This window comes from Garra rufa, chromosome 2, assembly GCF_049309525.1.
Source record: "Garra rufa chromosome 2, GarRuf1.0, whole genome shotgun sequence".
In the NCBI taxonomy this organism is placed as follows: domain Eukaryota; kingdom Metazoa; phylum Chordata; class Actinopteri; order Cypriniformes; family Cyprinidae; genus Garra; species Garra rufa.
The window spans coordinates 23,763,171-23,775,377 of NC_133362.1; the positions used below are offsets into that span (position 1 = coordinate 23,763,171).

Here is a 12,207-nt window from a genome sequence, read left to right on the forward strand (position 1 = left end):
GATGAGCATTTGTGGTTAAAAAGTATGTACTGTACATTTTTGTTTCTTTTAGAAAATTACTGATTCACTGTTTCACTAAATAAGACCCTAATTCCTTGGCTGGGATTGTGTATTGTGGGATTGAGCCTTTTGAAGTTGCACTGGAACTGCAATTTGGACCTTTAACCCGCTGATCCCCATTGAAGTCCACTATATGAAGAAAAAACTTGAATCGTTTTTCTCAAAAACCTTAATTTCCTTTTTTACTGAAGAATGAAACACATGAACATGGGGATGAGTAAATTATTAGGAAATTTTTATTCTGGAAGTGTACTCATCCTTTAAGGTGACCTGAAGAAACCTTCTTTTTTCTTTCTTTTTTTTTATTCAAATAAACATTAAAACAAAGACTCACAAAACTCAATTGGACCTTAGCAGTCATGTCACCCATTTAAGCAGTTTTAATGTGATGTCAAAGCATTTCAAAAGGCAAAAGTGCTCAATGACATATTCAGCAGAGAAGTTCAGTATTATTATTCAATTTTCCATCATTCACAGACCACTACAAATCTAATGATAGTCTTTAGGGACACTTGACACTTGAGCTAGAATGATAGAACGATAGATAGATAGAACGACAGATAGATAGAACGATTGATAGAACGATAGATAGATAGATAGAACGATTGATAGAACGATAGAACGATAGAATGATTGATAGAATGATAGAACGATTGATAGATAGATAGAATGATAGAACGATAGATAGATAGAACGACAGATAGATAGAATGATTGATAGAACGATAGAACGGTATAACGATTGATAGAACTATAGAACGATAGAACGATTGATAGATAGAATGATAGAACGATAGATGGATAGAACGATAGAATGACAGACAGATAGATAGATAGATAGATAGATAGATAGATAGAATGATAGATAGAATGATAGAATGATAGATAGAATGATAGAACAATAGATAGAATGATAGAACGACAGATAGATAGATAGAACGATAGAATGATAGATAGAACGACAGATAGATAGATAGAACGATAGATAGAACGATAGATAGATAGAACGATAGATAGATAGAACGATTGATAGATAGATAGAATGATAGAACGATAGATAGATAGAACGACAGATAGATAGAATGATTGATAGAACGATAGAACGGTATAACGATTGATAGAACTATAGAACGATAGAACGATTGATAGATAGAATGATAGAACGATAGATGGATAGAACGATAGAACGACAGACAGATAGATAGATAGATAGATAGATAGATAGATAGATAGATAGATAGATAGAATGATAGATAGAATGATAGAATGATAGATAGAATGATAGAACAATAGATAGAATGATAGAACGACAGATAGATAGATAGAACGATAGAATGATAGATAGAACGACAGATAGATAGATAGAACGATAGATAGATAGAACGATAGATAGATAGAACGATTGATAGATAGATAGAATGATAGAACGATAGATAGATAGAACGACAGATAGATAGAATGATTGATAGAACGATAGAACGGTATAACGATTGATAGAACTATAGAACGATAGAACGATTGATAGATAGAATGATAGAACGATAGATGGATAGAACGATAGAACGACAGACAGATAGATAGATAGATAGATAGATAGATAGATAGAATGATAGATAGAATGATAGAATGATAGATAGAATGATAGAATAGATAGAATGATAGAACGACAGATAGATAGATAGAACGATAGAATGATAGATAGAACGACAGATAGATAGATAGAACGATAGATAGAACGATAGATAGATAGAACGATAGATAGATAGAACGATAGATAGATAGAATGATAGAACGATAGATAGATAGAACGAAAGATAGATAGAACGAAAGATAGATAGATAGATAGATAGATAGATAGATAGATAGATAGATAGATAGATAGATAGATAGATAGATAGATAGATAGAACGATAGATAGATAGATAGATAGAACGATAGATAGATAGAATGATAGAACGATAGATAGATAGAACGATAGAACGAAAGATAGATAGATAGATAGATAGATAGATAGATAGATAGATAGATAGATAGATAGATAGATAGATAGATAGATAGATAGATAGATAGAACAGTAATTAAAATGAACAACAGAACAATAAATTGAATGAATGCATGAATTAATGAATGAATGATAGAATACTAGATAGAACAATGGATGGATAGATGAGATTGAAGTGTGTACGGTGTGCCCCTGGACACATGTCTCCTGGGCTTAAGTGAAGTTGCTGTAATAAGTCTTAAGCGAAATAAATCAATAGAGAAACAAATTGCTTTTGGTTTGGCTCTGAAGAAGCTCTTAACCTATTTCTATGTGTGTAGTCACAATGTGTTGTGTAGTACACAGTGTGTAGTTTACCCAAAAATCTAAATTTGGTCATCCTTTACTCAAGGCAGGGTAGGTGATTTGGTTCAAAAACATTTTTTTTTGTTATGCTGGTTCAAAGTCTCTTCATATCCCAATAGCACAAAGTTAAGTGGTCTAAATATACACTACCAGTCAAAAGTTTTTGAACAGTACGAGTTTTATTGTAAAAAGTTAAGAAGTCTCTTCTGCTCACCAAGCCTGCATTTATTTGATTCAAAATACAGCAAAAGCAGTAGTATTGTGAAATATTTTTACTATTTGAAATAACTGCTTTCTATTTGATTATATTTTAAAATGTAATTCATTCCTGTGATCAAAGAATGAATAGAACAATCCAAAGATCAGCATTTATCTGACATAAAAAGCTTTTGTAACATTATACACTATACCTTTCATAAGCTTGGTGTCAGTATAATTTTTGGAGGGATGCAAGGATGCTTTAAATTGATCAAATGTGATGATAAAGACATTTTTTAATGTTACAAATGATTTCTATTTCAGATAAATGCTGTTCTTTTAAACATTCTATTCATCAAAGAAACCCGAAAAAAATCTACTTTCTGAAGGATCATGTGACTGGAGTAATGATGCTAAATATCAGCTTTGAAATTCATTCATTTTTGGGTGAACTATATCTTTAAAGCTTTATGTGTGTGTGTGTGTGTGTGTGTGTGTGTGTGTGTCAGCGTGCACAAGAGGGACAGAGACAGAGAGAGTCGCTGCAGAAGTGACACTTGACTTAGACAGAAGGTACTTTTCATCAGCAGGCACTCAGGGTCACACCTCCTGCTGGTGCAATCACACTGTACGTAACACGGATTAGAGCAGGCTTTTCTCTCTCACGCCGTTTCTCTTTCTCTCCCCCTTTATTTATATTTTCTCTTTTGGTGTGTGCATGTGCGCTTGTAAACAGCAGTGTTAGCAAGATACAAACATGCATGTTATCTTGTTAAGCCTATTACTTTACATCCTTATTTACAGTATTCTTTAAAAATATGGCTATCAAATGCACCCATACCTAACACATCCACAATGAATGTGGCTATATGTATACATCTATGCATCTAGCTAATGCTTTTATTCAAAGTGACTTGCAGCTAGGAGTAGATCAATATCAAACCTGGGCTTTGATAAGATACCAGCCTCTGAAACCTTAGGATCAATATTAAATCAATATCTTTAGCAACAAGTAAACAGCCTCGGTCAAGCGATTCAAGGAAGCTACAGTAGAGCTGTCAAAGCATTTGATAATTAAATGTCAATAGCAATAGTAATTCATCATTAAGCTCATTGTTTTAGCATATTCACTTCCTTTTTAAGGATAGAGAAACAGTGTTCATTTATTTGACACTTAACCAGTTGTTGTTAACTAAAACTATTTAAAATAGTTTTGTTAATTGAAATAAAGCTGAAATAAAATAAAATACAAATATTAAGTTCTAAAAGTACAACTGGAATAAAAAAAGCTAAAAACATTAAACAAAAATGAATAAAAAATGACAAAAGTACATACAATTCTAGTTTGAATTAGTTTTAGTCTGATTCATTATATCATTTTTCATCCAAAATGAAAATTCTGTCATCAATTACACTCTCTCATGTCGTTCCAAATCCATGAAAGCTTTGTTCATCTTCAAAACACAAATTAAGATATTTTTAATGAAATATTCAGGGTTAGAAAACTCTCGGATTTCATCAAAATTTCTTAATTTGTGTTTCGAAGATGAACGAAGGTCTTACAGGTTTGAAACGACATGAGGGTAAATAATTAATGACAGAATTTTCATTTTTCAGTAAACTATCCCTTTAATGAATCGTTCAGACTAGTTTTTGTGAACTGGTTAAAATGATTCCTCAAACATATCTGATTCAAAATAATCACTATTATTCAGCCAGGTTTATTGTGCAGAGCTGTGACAGTGCTGCTAACCTCATTTGCCACTTTGAAGCATTGTATTTTCCCTTTTACAATAAATGTCTTTGTGCTGCCCATTTACCAAACAGTACAAATGAAAAGACAAGATATAACGATGAATTATAGGTTGTCTCATGCCTTTTACACAAAAAGGCAGTGTAAAACAGTTCTTTGGGTTAATTAGCGGCTCTATAAACAAGTGAATAATTACCATAATCTCTGAGTCAGTGAGTCAGCCCACTATTTTTCTGAGGAACTCAGTGTAGCCTGGAAAGCACTATATTCATATATTGTTATCAGAGGAGCTGCTATTTGCCTAATAGTACCATCAATATTAAATTAACCATCTAAAATGTATGCTCAATATATTCGTTTCTTCCGCAGCTCTGATATCGGCTGGCTGTTGCACCAGCTCCTGTAGAAGTGTCAAGCTTTGGGACAGGTAAGGCTCACATCTGTATTCTACAGTGCATGTCTGTACTTACAAAACACTACATCCTCCCCTGTTTTGAAGACTCAAAGGAATAGTTCACTTTCAGAACAAAAATTTACAGATAATGTACTCACCCCCTTGTCATCCAAGATGTTCATGTCTTTCTTTCTTCAGTCGTAAAGAAATTTTGTTTTTTGAGGAAAACATTTCAGGATTTCTCTCTATATAATGGACTTCTATGGTGCCCCCGAGTTTGAACTTCCAAAATGCAGTTTAAATGCAGCTTCAAAGAGCTCTAAATGATCCCAGCCGAGGAAGAATGGTCTTATCTAGCGAAACGATCGGTTATTTTCTAAAAACATTTACAATTTATATACTTTTTAATCTCTACACAGAGTACACACAGAGCTAGACAAGACAAGCATTTGAGGTTAAAAAGTATATAAATTGTAACTTTTTTTTTTTTTTTTTTGTGTAGAAAATAACGATCGTTTTTGCTAGATAAGACCCTTCTTTCCTTGGCTGTGATCGTTTAGAGCCCTTTGAAGCTGCATTTTGGAAGTTCAAACTTGGGGGCACCATAGAAGTCCATTATATGGAGAGAAATCCTGAAATTTTTCCTCAAAACATAATTTCCTGAAGAAAGAAAGACATGAACATCTTGGTTGACAAGAGGGTGAGTACATTATCTGTAAATTTTTGTTCTGAAAGTGAACTACTCCTTTAAATCTACACGTTCAGTACAAATATTTACTTTAAGGGCCAGATTTACTAACAGCTTGCGCCACCCCAAAATGAAAATTTTGTCATTAATCACTTTACCCCCATGTCGTTCCAAACCCATAAAAGCTTTGATCGTCTTCAGAACACAATTTAAGATATTTTGGATGAAAACCAGAAGCTTTGTGGCTGTCCCATTGACTGCCAAGTAAACAACCCTGTCAAGGCCCAGAAAAGTATAAAAGACGTACATAAAATAGTCCATCTGCCATCAGTGGTTCGGCCATAATTTTATTGTAATTTTTTACTAAATTAAACGACTTTATTAAACGACTAAATTAACGACTTTATCCAACAATCCGTCTTCTCTGCGACACTGTAGCGCCATTTTGGAGAGCAAACAGCATACGCTGTTCTCTGTCAGCTGCGTCCAGTGCTCTCCAAAATGGCGCTACGGTGATGCAGAGGAGACAAATTATTGAATAAAGTCATTATTTTTGTTTTCTTTGCATACAAAAAGTATTCTCTTAGCTTCTTAAAATTATGGTTGAGCAACTGATGGCAGATGGACTATTTTTGACAACGTCTTTCAAACTTTTCTGGGCCTTGACAGGGTTGTTTACTTGGCAGTCAATGGGACAGCCACAAAGCTCCCGGTTTTCATCCAAAATATCTTAAATTGTGTCCCGAAGACAAACAAAGCTTTTACTGGTTTGGAACGACCAGGGGGGTAAGTGACATATGCCAAAGTTTTTTTTTTTGGTGTGGAGTAACCCTTTGAAATAGTACTGTCAAGATTTACTAAAGATGCGCAATGAAGAATTAACGCTGAAAAGGTGCGGACACATTTGTAGGAGTTTCCATTTCAGACACAAAATTTATCGGAGGAGAGTACTGAAATGAATCGTGCAATGCGATTTACTTAGGGTGTGTTCACACTTGTCATGTTTGGTTCGATTAAAACACACTAAGTGTTCGGTGAGTTCCGTCATGAAATATATGTCATTCAACCCGACTAGTTAGGATGTGAACGGATCACTGTGCCTTTAGGTTAGGTTACTTTAGGTTCGCTGTCAAAAATGCCAGTGTGAACGCTAAGTGGACCAGGACCAAATGTATCATTTTCCTTTTTGGTCTGGACCAAATTGCCAAAATGAACCGAACTACAAGTGTGAACGCCCTACCATTTGCGCTCGTCGAATTACTGGTATTTGTGCCATTATTTAACACCCAAAAAAAGCATGTCTTAAAGCAGGTGGCAATTTGCACTGCTCTTGGTAGATTACACTGGTGGAAATGATCTGGCTGCGTCTGTGTTTCTTAATGTGGCCATTGTCAGTAAATCAAACAGTATTTTCCCCTCCCATCAGCATTTTTATGGAATTGCGCTCTCACACTAATTTAAATCTGGCCCATAGGTTTTTCTTATTTAGTCCTAACCAAATGCTTATTTCTACCCACAGTTTTGATGCCTCCTGACCATTGCCTTGACTGGATCCAGTGGTGGAAGCCTGGCTATGAAAGAGGATCCCTGTTGCTTTCATTTAACTTGCACTGACAGAAATGGAAGATGAGGATGAAAAGGCCTGAGTGAAGGACAAAAATGTTTTTGCAGCAGCCAGTGTCTCTCGTCCCTTTCCCTAACCACGCTGGTTCCTGCTGGTCTCCCAATACAACTTACAGCCCTGCAAAACAATCAAGGCCTGGAGGAGGGATTGTTTAGGATTTAAACAGCTGGAAATAACACGATTGCCAAAAGGATTTCTCAAATGGGAGATTTAATCATCTCTCTTTTGCCAACAAAATAGACCTACCTCCTTTGAATGGAAGCAGACGAAATGAAAAAAAAAAGGTTTGAAATGGGACTGAAACGTTTTTACCCATTTTGTTTACAGTCACCACAAAACACACAATCAATCCACACTGTAAAAAAAGGAAAATTATATACACACTACCAGTCAAAAGTTTTTGAACACTAGGTTTTTTAATGTTTTCATTTTCAAGAAGTCTCTTCTGCTCACCAAGCCTGCATTTATTTGATCCAAAGTACAGCAAAAGTAGTAATATTGTGAAATATTTTTACTATTTAAAATAACTACTTTGTATTTGAATATATTTTAAAATGTAATTTATTGCTGTGATCAAAGCTAAATTTTCAGCATCATTACTCCAGTCTTCAGTGTCACATGATCCTTCAGAAATCAAAAATGTATTCAGTAAATTATTTTCAGGATTCTTCGATGAAGCATTTACCTAAAAAGCCTTTGTAGTATTAAACACTATACCATTCAAAAGCTTGAGTATGATTTTTTATATAATTCTAGAAATTAATGCTTTTATTTAGCAAGGATGCTTTAAATTGATCAAAGTGATGATAAAGACATTTATAATGTTACATAAGATTTCTATTTCAGATACATGCTGTTCTTCTGAACTTTCTGTTTATCAAAGAAACCTGAAAAAACAATGTTTTTTAAGCAGCAGATCTGAATATTCAAATGATTTCTGAAAGATCATCTCACTAGAGTAATGATTCTAAAAATTCAGCTTTGAAATCACAGGAATAAATTACATTTTCAAATACATTCGCATAGAAAACAGTCATTTTAAATAGTACAAATATTTCAACATTTTACTGCTTTTGCTGTACTTTGAATCAAATAAATGCAAGCTTGGTGAGCAGAAGAGACTTCTTTAAAATACATTAAAAATCTTACTGTTCAAAAACTTTTGACTGGTAGTGTATATATGTACTTTTTTCAGTGTGCATTTTGAACACACAGGCAGATACCTATTACCAAATTTGCCTCTAAGAACAAGGGCATTTCTTAAGCTATTCTGTGGTAAAGAGCAATACTGAATGTCAGTGGCTCAGAAGTATCAAATTTTACCTGAAATCTGAATGATAATGGCATCAGGTCGTATCAATCACTGCCTGGCTATCAATAGGACCTGTGTGAAGACAGTTTATTTACTATGTTGACTATGGCCATGTGTAAAGTGCGGTAGTTAAGCACTTAACTATCTATAGTCGCTAAAGTCGAAAGTCAAAGTGGGAGGCGTCCTAAAACACCCCTCCTGTCTCTCAATATCCCATTACTGATCTGTTTGTAGATGCAGTGTTGTGATGTAAAAGAAGCACATAGAAAGCTGCTGCTGCTGCACCCGAGACTTGTGTAGCCAGACGCTTTAGGCTTCCATTGTGTCGAGTCCTCTTGCGTCTGGTGTTTCTGCCCTCACTGCTGCTGAAATCAAGCGGCCCAATCACAAAGCTCACATATCTTGACCATTTCAATGCTTTGTGAAATTGCCAAACCCATTTTATGGTTCAATAAAATGGGATTTTTTTTCTCCGTCTGTCTGTGGATTCAAAAGGAAGAGGCGGCTCTGTGGCTCTGTTAGAGTCGTAGACGTGCTTGCCCTTACATTCTCTGTTTTTGAACCATAACTAAGAAGTAAAACTCAGAGACTTGCCATCCCACTGGACTACATTGACCATCATGCCTCTCTTCTTACCAGGTATTTAATTCAACCTCTTCTGGCTGACAGTACAAACCACACACTCATTTGTTCTGGGTACTGTTGCATTTCTATTGAGAGGTCTTCATAGTTTATATTTGTTCCCTGACTGAACGTAACACGCATCTCGCAAACCATCAATCCTCCTGTGTACCGTCAGTATTAAAAACAGCGAAAGTTACTTGATAAGCTCATTAACCTGTGATTTTTTTTATTTTTGTTGAAAGATTATGAAACAGAACAAATATTAATATATAAAACCTTTATGTTTTTAAAAAGTAAAGAGTAGTTTAAGGCTTAGTTTTTTATATATGATAACTATAATTATTATTTTTGACGTACTGGTATTATTGAATCTATAAATATTATACTAAGAGATGTATGTAAAAAAAATAATAAAGTCTTCTTTATGTAAAACACTTTTCATTTTGACTGTTTTGTTAACATTAAAGGAACATTCCACTTTTTTTGGAAATAGGCTCATTCTCCAACTCCCCCCGAGTTAATAAGTTGAGTTTTACCGTTTTGAAATCCATTCAGCCGTTCTCCTGTTCTGGCGATATCTCTTTTAGCATAGCTTAGCATTGATCATTGAATCCTATTAGACCAATGGCATCGCGTTCAAAAATGACCAACGAGATTTGATATTTGTCCTATTTAAAACTTGACTCTTCTACAGTTATATCGTATACTAGGACCGGCGGAAAATGTAAAGATGCGATTTTCTAGGCCGATAAGATTAGGAACTAATAATAGCGTAATAGTCAAGGAAGTTTGCTGCCGTAACATGGCCGTAGCAGGCGGAGTAATGTCACACAGCACGACGTGACCAACTGCATGCACAGGGAGCGTTCCTCGTTGGAAGTTACCTAGCTGGGAACTAATTGCAGGCGCTGCGTGATATTACTGCGCCTGCTGCGTCAAATAGGACAAATACCGAAACTCGTTGGTAATTTTTGAACGCGATGCCATTGATCTAATATGATTCAATGATCTATGCTAAGCTATGCTAAAAGTGATATCGCCAGAACAGGAGAACGGCTGAATGGATTTTAAAAAGGTAAAACTCAACATATTTACTCGGGGGGGAGTTAGAAAATGAGCCTATTTCCAAAAAAAGTGGAGTGTTCCTTTAAGTGTCTAATGTCAGATATCTAGAAATCAAATTCTTGATGTTAATTTTTTAATGTTTTTAGCTTACCCAAAAATTTAAATTCTGTCATTAATTACTCACTCTGATGTCGTTCCAAACCCGTAAAACCTTTGTTCATCTTCGGAACGCAAATTAAGATATTTTCAATGAAATCCGAGAGCATAAAGAGTATTTTTGTCTTCTCACAAAAAGTATTCTTATAGCTTTGTAAAATTAAGGTTAAACCACTGATGTCACATGGACTATTTTATTGATATCACTACTACCTTTCTGGGCCTTGAATGTGCACTGCAAAAAATGCTTTTCTTACATAGCTTTTTGTCTCGTTTCCAATCAAAATATCTAAAAATTCTTAAATCGAGAAGGATTTTCTAGATGAGTAAAAATTATTGTCTTATTTTCAGAGTTTTTGCTTGTTTTTTCTGAAAACATGAAAATAATTTTTACTTGTATAGAAAATCGTTCTTAATTTAAGAATTTTTAGATATTTTGGCTGGAAACAAGACAAAAAATCTAAGTAAGAAATGCATTTTTTGCACTGTGGAAGTTGCTTTGCTGCCTATGGAGGGTCAGAAAGCTCTCGGATTTCTTTAAAAATATCTATGTGTTCTGAAGATAAACAAACATCATAAGGGTTTGGAACAACATGAAGGTGAGTAATTGATGACAGAATGTTCATTTTTGGGTAAACTATCCCTTTAAATAGTTCACCTATTTTTAAACCTGTATGACTTTCTTCTGGTTTTCAGCCTTCAGTGTCACATGATCCTTCAAAAATCATTCTAATACTGAAAACGGTTGTGCAGATTAATATCTTTTGTGGTAGTCGTAATACTATTTTATTCTCTACATGATTTAATGCATTCTTGCTGAAAAAAGTATACATTTCTAAAGAAAAAAGATCTTACTGACCCCTTTTGTCCTCAATGACTTTCATTGTACACTGTCAGGTACAGTTCTGTCACTGGGGCAGTAAGCTAAGGTACAAAAGTGAAAAGGTACTTATAAAGTAGGCACCAATGTGTACTTTTAAAAGTACTAAAATGTACCTTTAAAATACTAATATGTACCGTTTAGGGGTAGGTAAGGTACAAAGATGTACCTTTTCACTTTTGTAACTTAGGGTACTGCCCCAGCGACAGAACTGTACCTTTTTCTGAAATATCTTCTGTATTCAACAGAAGAAAGGCAGTCATACAAGTTTAGAATATCATGAGAATGAGTAAATGACAACAGCATCTTCATTTCTCAATGAATGATCCATTAAACATCAAGAATCAGAAAATACCAGGTAAGTTCATTAGTATTTACTCTCTTTATAAGAAAATTTAAGGATTTTTCTGAAAACCATTTCTCAAATCTATTATCATCACTATTTTTCTTTGTCTTTTGTCTTTAACTGTATGCCACTGTGCATGTTTAAGTACAGTAAACACTATAAAAAGAAATATGTGTGCCCTACTCTGCTATGGTAAGTAGGGAAGTATATCAGCCAGAAGGTAAGGGGCAAAGAGCAGCACTGTGTGCCCTGATTAAGATGTATTATTGTCAAGGGAGCACGACACTCTCTCTCTCTCTCTCTCACACACACACACACACACACACACACACACACACACACAAACACTGAGTCCTAATGTCTGCTCTTTGCTTTTCACTGCAATGCAGCACACATTGGGATCCTGCTGAGAGCGGCCCGAATGCCTACCTGACCAAAAAACACCCAATCCATCAACACAAACATCAGACCGAGAGGAACCAGAGGCCCTATAAATACTCTTCTGCCTCGCTCTCTCTCTTTCTCTCTAACACACATGCATTTTTATTAAAAACTGCATCTTCATATTTATACCAATCAATACAATAATGTTTCATTGTGGCCCCTTCAGACCTAGAATGAGCTGATAGAAAATGAAGACTTAAAACTGCAGTGCTGTTCAAAGACAAATAAATAGTTATGAAATGCTGAGCAGGAGAAATGCAGCAATTCTGTGCTTGCATTCTGCTTTTGGTTTGAAGTGAGCTCTGCCAGAGGGAGTT

General features: G+C 34.9%; 1 protein-coding gene across 3 annotated transcripts in view; it reads left to right on the top strand.

Annotated features, from left to right (window-relative positions):
* ccdc85a (coiled-coil domain containing 85A) overlaps positions 1-9,382 on the top strand; it is a 41,283-nt gene extending 31,901 nt beyond the window's left edge. For all 3 annotated transcript variants that reach the window (XR_012353762.1, XM_073833924.1, XM_073833925.1), the window contains exons 3-4: positions 4,727-4,784; positions 6,959-9,382. Coding sequence is in view for 2 of the 3 variants with exons in the window: in XM_073833924.1 (XP_073690025.1) it covers positions 4,727-4,784; positions 6,959-6,974 (74 nt within the window). In the remaining variant the exon portion in view is untranslated. The remainder of the gene's footprint in view (positions 1-4,726; positions 4,785-6,958) is intronic.
* Positions 9,383-12,207: the final 2,825 nt, after the last annotated feature.